Below are 20,865 nucleotides of genomic sequence, written 5' to 3'. Positions count from 1 at the left end.
AATGCAGAGACACACGTAATTGTAGCATAAGTAGGTTACAGGGACACATCCTTCCCTATCAATCTCTGCCTCTTGCTTAATACAAGAAAAGCTCAAGCTGTCACGGTAAGCAAGAAAGTGACTGAACTGTCTGATTTTTAGGATCCACAATGGGTCACAACTGGCCCGCACTTTTGTTTTGTGTTTTACGAATATACAGAGAACAGACTGGTATATGTAGCTAAGGTGCTAAATTATGTAGGCATCAATCCAAAGCTTTAAAAAATTGTTTCTTTATATTGAGTATGTTTTCCAAATGAAAGCTTCCTAATGGCTATTAATTGGTTATGGCTTTTTTCTATGCCTCATTGATATCCTCATGATCACAATGTAGTCACATAATGGGGGTTAGAATGGAAAAAAAACCCCACTAAAGTATTGAATTTAAGACATTTCCCTATTATATTAGCCATCAACCACGGTTTCTCTAGTTTACACCCTGGAAAAATATTACCATACCCCATACTTACCGAATCCACGAGATTTTCTGTTTTATCTATCAATAATTCCAATCTTTCGCCTCGCTGAGCTACCAGATCTGAAAATGTTGGAAAAACAAAAAATATCATGTTTATATTACAAATCTACTAATTTTGCCTTTAAGCCAAATCTGATTTTAATTATTGTTGGTATTCTTGACAACTCATATTTACTATGGAAGCACTTATATCTTTAAGTAATGAAAGACTTTAGTAAAGCTTATCAACTAAAGTAGGTGTTGTCAGTTTTTTTGTAAAGGGCCAGACACTAAATATTTTAGGCTTTGTGGGCCAAATGGTCTCAATTGCAATTACTGAACTCTGTCAGCCATAAACAATAAACGAATGGGCATGACTGTGTTCCAATGAAACTTTATTTAGAAAAAGAGGCCAGATTTGATCCAAGGGCTGTAGTTTGCAAACACCTGAATTAAGGGTATGATCTGAGAGTAAAAACCAAAAAAGAACCTTCAAAATAAATGAGAGTTGGACATTTCCAGAACTGCAGTGTGAGGAGCTCCACAGAGCCTCTCTCCAATAAAACCACCATAACTGGTAAAAATTATAAAAACAAACAAAAACAAGTTAAAGTCTCTGAAAACTGTGAATGTCCTAAGGGCATACAGCAAATGAAGAAACATTTACACAAGAAAATCAATGAATTCTTAGTAAGAAAAGTGAGAGTCTATGGTATTTGAGACATGATCTACTCCATGCTTCAGTTCAGTGAGATGGAAGCTCTACTCCTGGCAAATAAAGCCTGGGAGCGCTCTTTCCCCTCAGGTCCCATTCAAAGGCTATGCTTTGCCCCCAGGAGGAGCAACTCATCAGCATTTCTCCTCCTACCTCACCCCATCCCCAGGTTCATAAGGCAGAAGCTCTATTCTAGCATGGCATGACTGGTAGGTGTGAGGCTTCCTCCATCTACCTAGCCCCCATGCACAGGGCAGAAGCTCTACCGCAGGTGGAGGCCAAGAATAGTGGGCTCTGAGTGCCCCTGCCCTGACGTAACTCATAGAGTAGAGGTTCCATACTGGGAGAGGCAAGCCAAGAAAACCAGGGTTACCCAGCACTCCACTGGTAGGGCAAGGGTGTCACTCCAAGAGAAGCAGTCCACTGTCCCTATCCATAGCTCCAGAACAGTGGTTCATAGATTGTTCCCAGGGGGAAAGGCAGGACTTAAGAACAGAGAGCTTTCCTAAGAGAACAGACTTTATTTGGAACAGAGTATGGGGAAGTTCAAGCCTAAGGGTGCTGTCAAAAACAATGGAGATTTGAGAGATGAGCAGTTACAGGAAGCTGGGAGCTTCATGAGAATAACAAGCTAAACCATGTGACAGCTAGAAGTTTAACAGAGTACCTGGGGGAAGAGTCAGCTAAGAAGAACCCTCCTGAGGTCCGAACAAATACCTAAGACTGGCCTCAAACACAAGGGAACCCAAATCTAATTAGATCACTGGAGGACTTTATGTATGGGAAACTGTCAGAAAAATAAAAATGGAACAATTAGTCTGCAATTAGTGGAGGCTAACAGCTGGGTGAGGTACCACAGAAGCAGGCTTAATAGGGAGATTAGGAAAAGAAACAAGAAAGCTGTGTCATTCCAGGGTGACTGTGTGCATGCCCAAGGCTGTTCCCTCTGAGAGGTGACATTAGAGGCTGCACACTGTGGGAGAAATAGACTTCAAAGAAAAAGTGCAGCCAAGTCACTAAACAAGTAAACCAGCAAACAATACACCCTAGGGGTTGGGAATCAGTACCCAGAATTGCTACATTATTGAAAATGTCCAATTTTCAAAAAAAGTTATGATATGAAAAGAAACAGGAAAGTGTGATCCATACACAGGAAAAAGAGCAGAAATTAGAAACTTGCTTTGGGGAGGGGGAGCTCAGCTGCTTCACTCAACAATGAAATGAAATTAGAAATCAATAACAAGGAAAACTTATGGGATTAAGTAAAAGCAGTGAATAGAAGGAAATTTATAGCAGCAAACACCTACATTACAGAGAAGAAAAATGTTATAGACTGAATTGAGTCCCCACAAATTCATATATTGAATCCCTAACCCCTAATGTGATAGTACTTGGAGATGGGGCCTTTGGGAGATCATTAGATTTAGATGAGGCCATGAAGGCTTATGATGGGATTAGTGGCCTTATAAGAAGAAACACCAGAGAGCTTGCTCCCTGTCTTACTTCCAGCCATGTGAGGACACAGTGATAAGGCACCATCTGCAAGCTGGGAAGAGAGTTCCCATCAGAGCCCAACCATACAGGCACCCTGACCTTAGAATTCCAGCCTCCAGAACTGTGAGAAAATCAATTTCTGTTGTTTAAGCCACCCAGTCTATAGTAATTTTTTATAGTACTCTAAGTTGACTAAGACAAAAGATCCCAAATTAATAACCTATTGTTCTATCTTAAGGAACTGGAAAAAGAAGAGCAAACTAAATCCAAAGCTAACAGAGGGAAGTAGATAATAAACATTAGGGCAGAAAAAATATATAGATCATAAAAGAAAAATAGAGAAAATCAATGAAACCAAAAGTAGGTTTGAAAAGATCAACAAAATTGACAAATATTTGCATAAACAGACCAAAAAAAGAGAGAATACTCAAATTACTAAAATAATAACTATCAAATTCATAGAAATGAAAGGGATCCTAAGAGAATACTATGAACAAGAGTATGTCAACATATTAGATAAATGAAATGGATAAATTCCTAGAAAGACACAAACCACCAAAACAGACTCAAGAAGAAACAGAATATCTGAATAGAGCTACAACAAATAAGGAGATTGAATCAGTAATTTTTAAACTTTGCAGAAAGAAAAGCACAAGCACAGATGGCTTCAAGGGTGAATTCTACCAAACATTTCAAGAAGAATTAATACCAATTTTTTACAAATTCTTTTAAAAATAGAAGAGGAGGGAATACTTGCAACTCATCCTATAAGGTCAGTATTACTCTGGTATCAAAACCAGATAAAGGTATCACAAGAAAATAATAGATCAATATCTCTTATGAATAAAGACATAAGAAGTCCTCAGTAAAGTACTGGCAAAATGAATCCAGCAATATATAAAAAGGATTATACACCATGATGAAGTGGCATTTGTTTCAGAAATGCAAGGTTGATTTAGTATTCAAAAGTCAATTATTGTAATGTTTTAATAAAATAAAGGACAAAAACCAATATGATCATTTCAATAGATACAAAAAAGGACTTGACAAAAACCAACACCTTTACATGATAACTCAACAAACAAGAAATAGAAGGGAACTTCCTGAACCTGACAAATGGCACCTATGAAAGAACCACAGCTAACATCATACATAACTGTGAAAGTCTTCCTAAGATCAGGAGTAAGACAAGGATGTCCACTCTTGCTACTTTCATTCAACACTGTACCAGAGGTTCTAGCCAGGGCAATTAGGCAGGAGAAAGAAATGAAAGTTATCCAGATTGGAAAGGAAGAATTAAAACTCTACTTTCAGATGGTATGATCCTATATATATAAAATCATATGGAACTATTAAATGAGTTCAACAAGATTGTACAAGATCAAAATACAAAAACCAACGGTATTTCTATACATGAGCAATGAAAAATCCAAGAAAAAAAGAGAAAAATTCAATTTACAATAGCATAAAAAAATGGGAACAAGGCAAGAAAGATGTTGGAAGAGAGATACTATTAAAAAGAAATTATTCTGGCACTTGTCAAAAATGGTAAGAAAGACTTTATTCAAGACTATTGCAATAGGGGTCAAGATTATTGGAATAGGGGAGAGAGACTGAGCTCAACTCTGAATATAACAAGGACAAGTGATGTCAGCATCATAGTGGCATAAGATATTCCTTTCTGTCCCCCCTTTTAAACAACTAGTTAGGCATCCATCCATGAACAAAAGTCCCTCTGTTAGAGTTCTGGGATCCAGATATGCCAAGGGACCTGGGAGGAGTCTCATCCACCTGTGCATCAGTAATAGGCAGAAAGACCATTGTATGAGCTGTGGAATCAGCAGGACCGGTGAACCTGCCCCAATCCCTCTTGGCCATGGTTGGGCTGGGGAAAACCTGAAGAGTACTGACTTGAGCAGGCACCCAAGGACAAAAGAGAATTTGTATAACTCCAGCCTTGCTGAGGGGAGATTCCAGCATGCTACTGGAGCAAAACAAAACAAAACAAATTTGAGGCTGGGACCTCCATGACTGGGGGAAGGGGGAAGGGAAGAAATCAGGAAAGAAGCAGGTAAGAATATCAATATTAAAGGGATATAGTTCCTGATGACTGTGTTCAAGACTTCAGTGGAAAGTCCATCCGTGAGCTTCTGGGAAACCCTCACCCGATGATCCCCTCAGTCACCCCCAATGCCCAGAGGGCAAGACTCACACCTCCCCCCACTCTCCGGCCAGCTCCTTATATGTGCTCCTGAGTTCAGTGGCAAGAGCAAGCTCCAATAAAAGAAGTGCTCTCAAAGTACCTGACCAGGGTCTATGTGAAAGGGAGAAACCAAAAACTTGAACTGTAGTGCTACCTTCTGAAAAACAAAAGAGAGGTTTCTAGCAGACATCCTGGTGAGCTGTAAGACCAGACAAGACATAAAAGAATAATTATGCCACAAGAGGGAGCAAGAAGCATGGAGCAGGTATATCCACACAAGGTCAGAGAAAACCCCCGATGTAACAGGACGTATGAACAATATTTCCCACCTGAAAGCAATTAGCAAAGTTTTGAGGAAGTGTCTGCTACTTCATGTGTGAAAGCAGTGACACAAAACTCCAAGGAACATGAAGAATCAAGGAAACATGATATCACCAAAAGGTAATAATCAGCGCTTCCCTGGTGGCGCAGTGGTTGAGAGTCCGCCTGCCAATGCAGGGGACGCGGGTTCGTGCCCCGGTCCGGGAGGATCCCACATGCCACGAAGCAGCTGGGCCCGTGAGCCATGGCCGCTGAGCCTGCACGTCCGGAGCCTGTGCTCCGCAACGGAAGAGGCCACAACAGTGAGAGGCCCGCGTACCGCAAAAAAAAAAAAAAAAAAAAAAAGGTAATAATCATTCACCAATAACCAAAGACATGAAATTTTAGGATCTAGCTGATAAAGAATTCAAAATAGCAGGTTTTTGTTTGTTTATTTATTTATTTATTTTTAGCTGTGTTGGGTCTTCGTTTCTGTGTGTGGGCTTTCTCTAGTTGCGGCGAGCAGGGGCCACTCTTCATCGTGGTGCACGGGCCTCTCACTGTCACGGAGCACAAGCTCCAGACGCGCAGGCTCAGTAGTTGTGGCTCACGGGCCTAGTTGCTCCACAGCATGTGGGATCTTCCCAGACCAGGGCTCAAACCTGTGTCCCCTGCATTGGCAGGAAGATTCTCAACCACTGCTGCCAACAGGGAAGCCCAAAATAGCAATTTTGAGGAAACCAAAAGAGCAGCAAGAAAACACAGAAAGACAATTCAACAATATCAGGAAAACAGTACATGAACAAAATCTGAAATTTAATAAAGAGATATAAATTATGGAAAATAACCAAACAGAAATTCTGGAGCTGAAGAATTCAATGAGTAAAATGAAAAATGCAATAGAGAGCATCTATCTCAGAGTAGACTGAGTGGAAGATAGATTAAATGAGCTAAAGGATAGGAAATTTGAAATCAGAGGATAACGAAGAAAAAATAATGAAAAAGAGTGATTTAGAAAGCCTATGTGATCTATAGGACTCCATCAAACATACAAATATTATAATAACTGGGGTTCCAGAGGAAAAGAGAGGGATAAAAGGCAGAAAAGTTATTAAAGATATAATAGCTGAGAACTTCCCAAACTCAAGGAAAGACTGGGACATCCAAATTCATGATGCTAATCACCCTATTATCTCAATGCAAAAAGACCTTCTTAAGATAAATTACAATGAACCTGTCAAAAATCAAAGAGAAATTCCTAAAAGCAGCCAGAGGAAAAAGATTGTGACCTACAAAAGAACCCCCATTAGGTTATCAGCAGTTTTCTCAGCAGAAACCCTATGTGCCAGGAGAGAGTGGAATGACATATTCAAAATGTTGAAAGAAAAAAACTGTCAGCCGAGAATACTCTATATGGAAAAGTTATCCTTCAGATATGAAGGAGAAATAAAGATGTTCCCAGACAAACATAAGCTGAGGGATTTCATCACCACCAGACCTGCAATGCAAGAAATGCTGAATGGAAAAGACTCTAATTAGTGAAATGAAAACATATGAAAGTATATAATACACTGGTAAAGGTAAGTATGCAGATTTAGAACACTCTAATTCTGTAATAGGTTGGTGTGTTAAACACAACTACAGTATAAAGGTTAAAGCAAAAGAGTATTAAAAATAACTACAGCTACTGGAGAGGAGTCAAGATGGTGGAATAGGAGGACATGGAATTTGTCACTCCTCACAAGTACATCAAGAATACATCTACAATACAATACATCTCTCATAGAGCACCCGCTGAACATTAGCAGAGGACTTCAGACAACCTAAAAGGACATGAAAAATTCCCTCACAACCAGGTAGGATGAAAGAAAGAAGAAAAAAAGAAAAGAGGACTCAAAACAGGGACCAGCAATCTGGCGGGAAGCTGAAAGTGAGGAGAGGTCCCCACACTCAGAAAAACTCCCTCACAGTGGGGAAATCAGCTGGGACAGAAACGGATCTTTGGGGGATCAAAGGAGAATGCAGTGGACACTCTGTGGAAGGCAGGACAAAGACTGCATGCATGGTCTACACTGCAGCTCTGCACATTCTGGCCTGAGTCGTGAGTTGCCTGTTGTGGAGGGGGGCTGGGTGCTGCAAAGTGGGGTTTGGAGTGCAGACCCAGGGAGGGGGCAGCTGTTGGCTGTGAAAAGACAGTCTGAAGGGACAGGAGTAAGGAGCTCCACAACTGGGAAAGTCTGTGGAAAAAATCCAGGATACCATAGAATCAAGGTGTCATTGTTCAGTGGTGCGTGAGGGGTGGAGCCGCCATTACAACCCCTTTCCCCACCCACCAGCTTCTTCAGCCTCTGCAGGCACTGAGAGGGGCTCCCATCTGAGCAGGCCCACTTGCCTCTCGAGCTGGGGTCTCTGCCCGTGGGCTCTGGGGGACTGAGTGCTGCACACCCCAAAACCTCCTTGGGAACCAGCTCTGGGCACCCCTGCCTGGTACAAAAAGTCTGTCGATGCTGGTGGGGGCTGAGAACTAAAGTGTGGGGTTGGAAGAATGGGTCTGGGGAGAGGAGTACTGTTGGCTGTGTGGATATAGCAGAGGGGACAGGAGTGAGGGGATGCGCAGCTGGGAATGCCCCTAGAGGAAGTGTGGTCTGCCTGGAAAATGAGGCACCATTGTTGAGAGACACGTGGGGGGCAGGGCCACCACCGCCCCCACATTCCAGCTCCTGCCTCCGCGGGCACTGGGAGGGACTCTCACCAGAGCGAGTGTGCCAGTCTGTTGCAACTGCCTGCTGGTTCTGCCACCGCAGGCAATTTGCACACAGCCCAATTGTGGCCGCTGTACCCCTCCCTGGCCTGAGTAAGTGGGCTGCAAGCAGCCACTGCTTTCGCCTCCCTCTCGCCTGGGCAAGGAACAGATGCCTGAGGGTGGTGCACACGCAGAGGTGGGGTCAAAACCAAAGCTGAGGCCCAGGGGCAGTGCGACTAAGGAAGAGGAATGGAAATCTTTCTGTGCAGCTGTGCAAGCCACGGATTAAATCCCTGAGGTTGGCTTGCTAAATCCTGTGTCTGTGGAATACCTGAGTAGACAACGAGTGTTCCACGACTGAGACCAGTCTAGCCTTTGCAGCAGTGGACTCTGGGGGCAAGGAGTCTGGCCAGGTCAGAGTCTGAGTTGGCCCCACAGTACCCACAGCAGGTCCCGAGGCCTAACTAGAGGTATTGGAAGGCCTCCTGGGGAGACAGGGATTGGCTCTGGCTCACTGTGGGGGCAAGGACACTGACAGAGGAGGCCCCAGGAAAATATTCTTATTACTATTATTCGTTTTTGGTTTGTTTCATTTTGTTCAGTTGTTGGTGCTGTTGCTTTTATTATTTTATTATTTTTTACCTTTCTATTCTTTATTTTTATTTAAAAATAATTTTTAACATATACATATATATATATATATATATATATTTTTTTTTTTTTGCGGTACGCAGGCCACGTTGTGGCCTCTCCCGTTGCAGAGCACAGGCTCCGGATGCGCAGGCTCAGCAGCCATGGCTCATGGGCCCAGCCACTCCACAGCGTGTGGGATCTTCCCGGACCAGGGCATGAACCCATGTCCCCTGCATCGGCAGGCAGACTCTCAACCACTGCACCACCAGGGAAGCCCCTAACATATATATTTTAAAATTTTTACTTTACTTTTTTGTTGTTTTGTGGGTTTATTCTTGTTTTTGTTCTTTCCCTTTTACTTTTTTATTGTTTTTATGTCTCTATTTTGTTTTCTTCACTTTTTTTGCTGTTTGCTTTCTGTTTTAGTTTTATTTTTCATTTTTTTGTTTTTGTTAGTTTAGTCCTTATGGACTATTCTCATCTTTGAATTCCTTTGCTTGTGCTCTTGTTTTGTTTTTATTTTATTTTCTTTTTTCTGTGTGTGTGTTTGTTGCTGCTGCTGTCTCTTTGCTGTTGTTTTTTCTATTTGTCTTGGATTTTGTTTGTCTGTTTGTTTTCTTTTCTATTTTTCCTTTTTTCTCTGGCCGCTCTGTGAAGTTTGCGGGCTCTTGGCTCCCTGGCCAGGGGTCAGGCCTGGGCCTCTGGGCTGGGAGCGCCTACTCCAGGACACTGGACCGCCAGAGAATCCCTGGGCCCAGGGAATATTAATCGGTGCACGTGCTCCTGGGGTATCCACATCAACACCAGGACTCAGCCCACACAACTGCCTGCAGGCTCCAGTGCTGGACCCCTCACGCCAAACAACCAACAAGACAGGAACACAGCCCCACCCATCAGCAGACAGACTGCCTAAAGTTGTACTAAGCTCACAGAAACCCCAAAACACACCACCTGACGCGGCCCTGCCCTAAGAGGGAAAAGACTCAGTTCCACCCACCAGAGCACAGGCACCAGTCCCTTCCACCAGGAAGCATACACAAGCCCCTGGACCAACTTCACTCACTAGGTGGCAGACAACAGAAGCAAGAGGAATTACGACCCTGCAGCCTGTGGAAAGGAGACCATAAACACAGCAGGTTAGACAAAATAAGAAGACAAAGAAATATGTTGCAGATGAAGAAGCAAGATAAAAACCCACAAGACCAAATAAATGAAGAGGAGATTGGAAATCTACCTGAAAAATAATTCAGAGTAATGACAGTAAAGATGATCCAAGATCTCGAAAACAGAATGGAGGCAAGGATAGAGAAGATACAAGAAATGTTTAACAAGCACCTAGAAGAACTAAAGAACAAACAATCAGTGATGAACAACACAATAACTGAAATGAAAAATATACTAGAAGGAATTAACAGCAGAATAACTGAGGCAAAAGAACGGAGAAGTGAGCTGGAAGATAGAATGGTGGAAATAACTGCCGTGGAGAAGAATAAAGAAAAAAGAATGAAAAGAAATGAAGACACCCTAAGAGACCTCTGGAACAACATTAAACACACCAACATTTGAATTACAGGGGTCCAAGAAAAAGAGAAAGGGAAAGGTACTGAGAAAATATGTGAAGAGATTGTAGGTGAAAACTTCCCTAACGTGGGAAAGGAAATAGTCAGTCAAGTCTAGGAAGTGCAGAGAGTCCCATACAGGATAAACCCAAGGAGAAAAAACAGAGACACATATTAATCAAACTAACAAAAATTAAATACAAAGAAAAACTATTAAATGCAGCAAGGGAAAATCAACAAATAACCAAAAAGGGAATCCCCATAAGGTTATCAGCTTATTTTTCAGCAGAAACTCTGCAGGCCAGAAGGGAGTGGCAGGACGTATCTCAAGTGATGAAAGGGAAAAACCTACAACCAAGATTACTCTACTCAACGAGGATCACATTCAGATTCGATGGAGAAATCAAAAGCTTTACAGACAAGCAAAAGCTAAGAGAATTCAGCAGCACCAAACCAGCTTTTCAGCAAATGCTAAAGAAACTTCTCTAGGCAAGAAACACAAGAGAAGGAAAAGACCCACAAGAACAAACCCAAAACAATTAAGAAGATGGTAATAGGAACATACATTATCTATAATTACCTTAAGTGCAAATGGATTAAATGCTCCAACCAAAAGACACAGACTAGATGAATGCATTCAAAAACAAGACTCCTATATATGCTGTCTACAAGAGACTGACTTCAGACATAGAAACACATACACACAGAGAGTGAGGGGATGGAAAAAGATATTCCATACAAATGGGAATCAAAAGAAAGCTGGAGTAGCAATACTCATATCAGAAAAGATAGACTTTAAAATAAAGACTATTATAAGAGATAATGAAGGACACTACATAATGATCAAGGGATCAATCCAGGAAAATATAACAATTGTAAATATTTATACACCCAACACAGGTGCATCTCAGTACATAAGGCAAATGTTAACAGCCATAAAAGGGGAAACTGACAGTAACACAATAATAGTGGAGGACTTTAACACCCCACTTACACCAATGGACAGATCATCCAGACAGAAAATAAATAAGGAAACACAAGCTTTAAATGATACAACAGACCACATAGACTAAATTGATATTTATAGGACATTCTACCCAAAAGTGGCAGAATACACTTTCTTCTCAAGTGCTCACGGAACATTTTCTCCAGGATAGATCACATCTTGGGTCACAATCAAGCCTCAGTAAATTTAAGAAAATTGAAATCATATCAAGCATCTTTTCTGACCACAATGCTATGAGATTGGAAATCAATTACAGGGGAAAAAAACTGTAAAAAGTACAAACACATGGAGGCTAAACAATATGTTACTAAATAACCAAGAGATCACTGAAGAAATCAAAGAGGAAATCAAAAAATACCTAGAGACAAATGACAATGAAAACACAGTGACCCAAAACTTACGGGATGCAGCAAAAGCAGTTCTAAGAAGGAAGTTTACAGCAATACAACCCTACCTCAAGAAACAAGAAAAATCTCAAATAAACAAGCTAACCTTACACCTAAAGCAACTAGAGAAAAAACAAACAAAACCCAAAGTTAGTAGAAGGAAAGAAATCATAAAGATCAGAGCAGAAATAAATGACATAGAAATGACGAAAACAATAGCAAAGATCAATGAAACTAAAAGCTGGTTCTTTGAGTAGATAAACAAAATTGATAAACCTTTAGCCAGACTCATCAAGTAAAAAAGGGAGAGGATCCAAATCAATAAAATTAGAAATGAAAACTGAGAAGACACAATTGACACCACAGAAATACAGAAGATCATAAGAGACTACTACAAGCAACTCTATGCCAATAAAATGGATAACCTGGAAGAAATGGACAAATTCTTAGAAAAGTACAACCATCCAAGACTGAACCAGCAAAAAATAGAAAATATGACCAGACAAATCACAAATAATGAAATTGAAGCTGTGATTAAAAATCGTTCAACAAAAAGAAGTCCAGGACCAGATGGCTTGACAGGTAAATTCTATCAAACATTTAGAGAAGAGCTAACACCTATACTTCTCAAACTCTTCCAAAAAACTGCAGAGGCTGGAACACTCCCAAATTCACTCTGCGAGGCCACCATCACCCTGACACCAAAACCAGACAAAGATACAAAAAAGAAACTTACAGGCCAATATCACTGATGAACACAGACTCAAAAATCCTGAACAAAATACTAGCAAACAGAATCCAACAACACATTAAAAGGATCATACGCCATGACCAACAGGGATTTATACCAGGGATGCAAGGATTCTTCAACATACGAAAATCAATGTGATACACCATATTAACTAATTGAAGAATAAAAACCATATGACCATCTCAATAGATGCAGAAAAAGCTTTTGACAAAATTTAACACCCATTTACGATAAAAACTGTCCAGAAAGTGGGCATAGGGAGAACCTACCTCAATATAACAAAGGCCATATACGACAAACCCACAGCAAACATCATTCTCGATGGTGAAAAACTGAAAGCATTTCCTCTAAGATCAGGAACAAGACTAGGATGTCCACTCTCGCCACTATTATTCAGCATAGTTTTGGAAGTCCTAGCCATGTCAATCAGAGAAGAAAAAGAAATACAAGGAATCCAAATCGGAAAAGAAGAAGTAAAACTGTCACTGTTTGCAGATGACATGATACTGTACATAGAAAATCCTAAAGATGCCACCAGAAAACCACTAGAGCTAATCTATGAATTTGGTAAAGTAGCAGGATACAAAATTTATACGCAGAAATCTCTTGCATTCCTATACACTAACAACAAAAGATCAGAAGGAGAAATCAAGGAAACAATCCCATTTACCATTACAACAAAAAGAATAAAATACCTAGGATAAACCTACCAAAGGAGGCAAAAGACCTGTATGCAGAAAACTATAAGATACTGATGAAAGAAATCAAAGACGACAAAAACAGATGGAGAGATATACTGTGTTCTTAGATTGGAAGAATCAATATTTTGAAAATGACTATACTATGCAAAGCAATCTACAGATTCAATGCAATCCCTATCAAATTACCAATGGCATCTTTCACAGAACTAGAACAAAAAAGTTCACCATTTGTATGGAAACACAAAATACCCCAAATAACCAAAGCAATCTTGAGAAAGAAAAACGGAGCTGGAGGAATCAGGCTCCCGGACTTCAGACTATACTACAAAGCTACCGTAATCAAGACAGTATGGCAATGGCACAAAAATAGAAATATAGATCAATGGAACAGGATAGAAAGCCCAGAGATAAACTGACATACCTATGGTCACCTAATCTATGGCAAAGAGGCAAAAATATACAATGGAGAAAAGACAGCCTCTTCAATAAGTGGTGCTGGGAAAACTGGATAGCTACATGTAAAAGAATGAAATTAGAACACTCCCTAACACCATACACAAAAATAAGTTCAAAATGGATTTAAGATCTAAATGTAAGGCCAGACACTAGAAAATTCTTAGAGGAAAACACAGGCAGAACACTCTTTGACATGAATCACAGCAAGATCCTTTTTGATCCACCTCCTAGAGTAATGAGAATAAAAACAAAAATAAACAAATGGGACCTAATGAAACTTCAAAGCTTTTGCACAGCAAAGGAAACCATAAACAAGACAAAAAGCCAGCCCTCAGAATGGGAGAAATATTTGCAAACAAAGCAACTGACAAAGGATTAATCTCCAAAATATACAAGCTGCTCATGCAGCTCAATATCAAAAAAACAAACAACCCAATCAAAAAATGGGTGGATGACCTAAATAGATATTTCTCCAAAGAAGACATACAGATGGCCAAGAGGCACATGAAAGGATAATCAACATCACTAATCATTAGAGAAATGCAAATCAAAACTACAATGAGGTATCACTTCACACCGGTTAGAATGGCCATCGTCAAAAAATCTACAAACAATAAATGCTGGAGGGGGTGTGGAGAAAAGGGAACCCTTATGCACTGTTGGTGGGAATGTAAATTGATACAACCACTATGGAAAACAGTATGGAGGTTCCTTAGAAAACTAAAAATAGAACTACCATATGACCCAGCAATCCCACTACTGGGCATATACCCTGAGAAAACCATAATTCAAAAAGAGACATGCACCCCAGTGTTCATTGCAGCACTATTTACAACAGCCAGCACATGAAAACAACCTAAATGTCTACTGACAGATAAAGAAGATGTGGTGCATATATACAATGGAATATTACTCAGCCATTAAAAGGAATGAAACTGGGTCATTTGCAGAGACGTGGATGGACCTAGAGAATGTCATACAGAGTGAGTAAGTCAGAAAGAGAAAAACAAATATCATATATTAACACACATATGTGGAATCTACAAAAATGGTATAGATGATCTTATGTGTAAAGCAGAAACAGACACAGACATTGAGAACAAATGTATGGATACCAAGGGGGAAAGTGGGGCGGGGGTGAGGAAATTGAAACTGATACATATACATTAGTGATACTATGTATAAAATAGACAACAAATGAGAACATACTGTATAGCACAGGGAACTCTACTTAATGCACTCTGGTGACCTAAATGGGAAGGAAATCCAAAAAGAGGCAATATATGTGTATGTATAACTGATTCATTTTGCTGTACAGTAGAAACTAATACAACATTGTAAAGCAACTATACTCCAATAAAAACTAATTAAAAAATAATTACAGCTACTATAATTTGTTAATGAATGCACAATATAAAAAGAGGTAAAGTGTGATGTCAAAAAGACAAAATAGGGATAGTAAATGGGTGGAGAGTTGTATGCAAAGTTAAGTTGCTATCAGCTTAAAATGGACTATTTTATCTATAAGAGCCTTTATGTAAGCCCAATGGAAACCACAAAACAAAAATCTATATTAGATTCACAAAAGACAAAGAAAGGGGAAATAGAGGACACAACCACAGAAAATCACCAATTTCAAAAGGTAAGCAGAAGTAGAGGGAAATAGGAACAATGAAACTATAAAACAGGCAGAAAGCAATGAATGAAATGTAATTAGTAAGTCCTTTCATAACAATAATTACTCAAACTGTAAATGGACTGAATTTACCAATCAAAAGGCACAGAGTGGTTGGACAGATTAAAAAACAAGACTCAGGCTTCCCTGGTGGCGCAGTGGTTGAGGGTCTGCCTGCCGATGCAGGGGACATGGGTTCGTGCCCTGGTCCAGGAAGATCCCACATGCCGCAGAGCGGCTGCGCCCGTGAGCCATGGCCACTGAGCCTGCGCGTCCGGAGCCTGTGCTCCGCAACGGGAGAGGCCACAACAGTGAGAGGCCCACGTACCGCAAAAAAAAACAAAACCAAACAAACCAAACAGAAAAAAAAACAAGACTCAACTACATGCTGCCTACAAAGAGACTCACTCCAGATTTAAGTCCACACACAGGCTCAAAGTGAAGGGATAGAAAAAGATATTCCATGCAAGTAGAAACCAAAAGAAAGTGGGTATAACTATACTTATATCACACAAAATAAGACTGTACACCAAAAATGGTAACAAGAGACACATTAGGTCATTATAAAATAATAAAGTGGTCAATTCATTAAGAAGATATAACAATCAATGATATGCTCACATGATATCAGAGCACCTAATTATCTTAGGCAAATACTAAAAGATATGAAGGGAGAAATAGACAATACAATAATATTAGGGGACTTCAATACCCCACTTTCAGCAATGGATAGATCATTCAGACAGAAAATCAAAAAAGAAACATTGGACTCAAAACACACATTAGACCAAGTGAACCTAACAGACATGTACAAAACAATTCATCCAACAGAAGCAGAATACACAGTCTTCTCAAGTGCACACAGAACATTCTCCAGGATAGATCATCTGATAGGACAAAACAAGTCTTAACTAACTCAAGAAGACTGAAATCATACTATCTGTTTTGTCCACAATGGTATGAAACTAGATATCAACAATAAAAGGAAAGCTAGAAAATCTACAAATATGTGGAAATTAAATAACACACTCCTGAACAACCAATGGGTCAAACCAGATATCAACAATAAAAGGAAAGCTAGAAAATCTACAAATATGTGGAAATTAAATAACACACTCCTGAACAACCAATGGGTCAAAGAATAAATCAAAATGGAAATAAAAAAATCTTGAAACAAGTGAAAATGGAAAGACAACATACTAAAACCTATAGGATGCTGCAAAAGCAGTCTCAAAGGGAAATTTATAGTGATAAATGCATATATTAAGAAAACAGAAAGACCTCAAATAAACAACCTAACTTTACACTTCAAGGAACTAGAAAAAGAACAAAGTAAGCCCAAAGTTAGCAGAAGAAAGGAAATAACAAATATCATGGTGGAAATAACTGAAATAGAGACCAGAAAAACAATAGAAAATATCAGCAAAACTAAGAGCTGGTTTTCTGAAAAGATAAACAAAATTGACAAAGCTGTGGCTAGACTAAGAAAAAAAGAGGACCCAAATAAATAAAATCAGAAATGAAAGAGAAGATATCACAACTGATAGCTCGTATGATAGCTCAGAAATACAAAGGACCATAAGAGACTACTATGAAAAGTTATATGCCAACAAACTGGATAACCTAGAAGAAATGAATATATTCCTAGAAACATACAACCTACCAAGACTAAATCGGAAAGTAATAGAAACTCTGAAGATTCTAATAATGAACAAAGAGATTGAATCAGTAATCAAAAGCCTCCCAACAGAGAAAAGCGCAGTACCAAATGGCTTCACTGGTGAATTCTACCAAACGTTTAAAGGAACGTTAATGCCAATTCATCTCAAACTCTTTGAAAAAAACTGAAGAGGAGGAAACACTTCCAAACGCATTTTACAAGGCCAGCATTACCCTGATACCAAAGCCAGATAAGGACACTATGAGAAAACAAAACTAGACCAATATTCCTGATGAATATAGGTGCAAAAATTCTCAAAAAAATATTAGCAAATTGAATTCAACAACACATCAAAACAATCATACACCAACTAGGTGGGATTTATCCTTGGGATGCAAGGATAGTTTGATATACACAAATCAATACATGTGACATACCACGTTAATAGAATGAAAGATAAATATTTATGATCATCTCAATAAATGGGGAAAAGACATTTGACAAAATTCAGCATAATTTCATGACAAAAACTCTCAACAAACTGAATATTGAAGGTGTTTACTTCAACATAATAAAGGCCATTATGTCACACCCATAGCTTAACATCATACTCAATGATGAAAGATTGAAAGCTTTTCCTCTAAGATCAGGAACAAGACAAGGGTGCCCACTCTCATCACTATTATTCATAAAATACTAGAAATCCTAGCTAGAGCAATCAGGCAAGACAAAGAAATAAAAGGCATCCAAATTGGAAAGGAAGAAGTAAAATTGCCATTATTTAAGATGATATGATATTATACATAGAAAATCTTAAAAGATTCAACCAAAAAAACTGTTAAACTAATCAATGAATTCAATCAAGTTGCAGGATATAAAATCAACATACAGAAATCAGTTGTTTCTATATAATAACAAAATATCAACAAAAGTAATAAAACTATCCCAATCAGAATACCATAAAAAATAATAAAATATTTAGGAATAAACTTAACCAAGGAAGTGAAGATCTGTGTGATAAAAGCTACAAGACTTTGATGAAAGAAATTACAAACAAATGGAAATACATCCCATGTTCATGGATCAGAAAAATTAATATTGTTAAAATATTCATAGTACCCAAAGTCATCTACAGATTCAATGCAATCTCTATCAAAATTCCAATGGCATTTTTGACGGAAATAGAAAAACCAATCCTAAAATGTATATGAAACCACAAAAGATCCCAAATAGCCATAGTAATCCTGAGAAAGAAGAACAAGGCCAGAGGCATTACACTTCCTGATTTCAAACTATACTATAAAGCTATAGTAATTAAAACAGTATTGCTGGCAAAAATAGATACATGGACCATTGGAACAAAACAGAGAGACCAGAAATAAACCCCCACATATAGAGTCAACTAAGATTTGACAAGGGAGTCAAGAACACTCAATGGGGAAAGGATGGTCTCTTCAGCAAACGGTGTTGGGAAAACCACATGGATAGCCACATGCAGAAAATTGAAATTGGATCCCTATATACATCACTCAAAAAATTAACTTGAAATGGATTAAAGACTTAAATGTAAGACCTGAAACCAATAGAACACCTAGAAGAAAATATAGGGAAGAAAGTTCTTGACATTGGTCTTTGCAATGATATTTAGCATACCAAAAGCACAAGCAATAAAAGCAAAATCAACAAGTTGGACTACATCAAACTACAGAGATTCTGGACATGAAAAGAAACAATCAACAAAATGAAAAGGCAACTTACAGAAAGGGAGAAAATATTCACCATATATTGGATAAGGGGTTATCATCCAAAATATATAAAGAATTAATACAACTCAGTAACAAAAAAACAAACAATTGGATTAAAAAATGGGCAGAGGAACTGAATAGAATTTTTCCAAAGAAGATATACAAATGGCCAACAGGTACATTAAAAGATGCTCAACATCGCAAGTCATCAGGAACATGCAAATAAAAACCACAATGAAATATCAACCTCATACCAGTTAGAATGGCTATCATCAAGAAGAAAGAGATAAGTGTTGGTGAGCATATGGAGAAAAGGGAACCCTTATGCACTGCTGGTGGGAATGTAAATTGGTTCAATCACTATGAAAAACAGTATGGAGTCTCCTTAAAAAAATTAAAAATACAACTACCATATATATCTAGCAATTCCATTTCTGAGTTTCTATCTGAAGGAAATGAAAGCAGGATATTGAAAGGATATCTGTACTCCCATGTTTATTGCAGCATTATTTCACAACAGCCAAGATATGGAAACAAGCTAAGTGTCTGTCAATGGATGCATGGATAAAGAAGATGTAGTGTACATATATAATGGAATATTATTGAGCCATGAGAAAAATGAAAATCCTGCCATTTGAAACAACAGGGATGGATCTTGAGGGCACCATGCTTAGTGAGATAAGCTAGTCAAAGAAAGACAAATATTGTATGATATTACTCATATGTGGAATCTAAAAATGTGAACCTTATAGAACCAGAGTAGAATGGTGGTTACCAGGGGCTGGGGGGTACAGGAATTGGGGAGATGTTGTAAAAGGGTACAGACTTGCAACTAGAAGATTAGTAAGTTCTGAACATCTAGTGTACAGCACACTAATTGTAGTCAACAATACTGTATTATATACTTCAAAATTGCTAAGGCCACATTTTATATAACTCCATTTATACGAAATGTCCAGAACAAGCAAATCTATACAGACAGAAAGGAGATTAATTGTTGCTTAGGTCTGCAGGTTGAGGGGAAAAGAGGAATGACTGTAAATGGGTAAAGAATTTCTTTGGGGGGTAATGAAAATATTCTAAAATTGATTGTGGTGATAGTCACACAACTCTGTGGACATAGTAAAAACCATTGGATTGTATACTTTAAATGGGTAAATTGTATGGTATGTGAATTATATGTCAATAAAGCTGTTAAAAAATCAAAGGGAGATGATTAGAAAGGTTTTTGCTACATTTTTAATTTGCTATTTCTGTAATTCTAAACATAAATGTCATTTAAGAGGAGTTGATTAAAAAGGTTCATTTTCTGGAAACATTATGCATCTGCAATAAATACTATTGTAGCAGTTGGCTGCTTCCACTTTTAGGCCAAATAAATATATTTGGTGACCAAAAAAAGAGAAAAATATTAGTAGTTTTTCAATAGGTACATTGAAAGATATATTTAAGAGTTCTCTAGTCTGCATCTAGACCTATATTTAAAACTAAAATCAATGAAAGGAAATCACTTCAAATAACCCAGAGACATACATATTAAGAAATATAGGGCTTCCCTGGTGGTGCAGCGCTTGAGAGTCCACCTGCCGATGCAGGGGACATGGGTTCGTGCCCCGGTCCGGGAAGATCCCACTTGCCACGGAGCAGCTAGGCCCGTGAGCCATGGCCACTGAGCCTGCGCATCCAGAGCCTGTGCTCCACAACGGGAGAGGCCACAACAGTGAGAGGCCCGCGTATCACAAAAAAAAAAAAAAAAAAAAGAAAAGAAAAGAAAAAAAAGAAATATAAAAATGTTTCTGCCTTTTGATTATTAATCCCATTCCTGGGAACTAATCTCAACAAAATAAGAAGAATATAATAGGCACAGAAACATTTATAACAGTACTGTTACTATAACACAAACTCTAAATCAGTGCTACCTAAGAGTGTTTGCTACTGCTCAACTAAGTTTCCAAGTATACTGTTCAGTCAAATTGACATTTTCATAGCAAGATGTTCTCAATGAAGGAAGCACAGCATTGACTTCTATTCTGGAGCAAGCTCCTTGCTGGTTGTAAAACAGCACTCTGAGTAATAATGCTCTAAAGACCCAAAGTGTCCAACATAAGGACATAATTGGTAACCTGTGATATAACTCAAAGAAATACTGCATGAGCATAAAGTAGACTAACATCTAACAATCATTCAGCTCTTACTATGTGCCAGGGACTGTACACAGTGTTTTACATACATTACCTCTTTTATCCCGGTAATCTCAGGTTCTATTACCTCCTTTTTGCAGATTAAGGAGTAAAGGTCAGAGAGGTTAGAGGACTGATCAAGGTTTAACAGCAGGTAGGAAG

The 20,865-nt window shown here is 38.8% G+C and overlaps 1 protein-coding gene across 1 annotated transcript in view; it reads right to left on the bottom strand.

The window, feature by feature from the left end:
• VAMP7 (vesicle associated membrane protein 7) overlaps window positions 1-20,865 on the bottom strand; it is a 67,428-nt gene that overhangs the window by 13,120 nt on the left and 33,443 nt on the right. The window contains exon 6 of the mRNA XM_027099647.1: window positions 510-577. Coding sequence (XP_026955448.1) covers window positions 510-577 — 68 coding nt within the window. The remainder of the gene's footprint in view (window positions 1-509; window positions 578-20,865) is intronic.

The sequence above is a fragment of the Aethalodelphis obliquidens genome, unplaced genomic scaffold, assembly GCF_003676395.1.
Source record: "Aethalodelphis obliquidens isolate GAN/ISIS:26980383/991018 unplaced genomic scaffold, ASM367639v1 scaffold136, whole genome shotgun sequence".
Classification (NCBI taxonomy): Eukaryota; Metazoa; Chordata; class Mammalia; order Artiodactyla; family Delphinidae; genus Aethalodelphis; species Aethalodelphis obliquidens.
The sequence above is the reverse complement of the archived record's forward strand: the minus strand, read 5'-3'. Positions and strand labels throughout refer to the sequence as shown.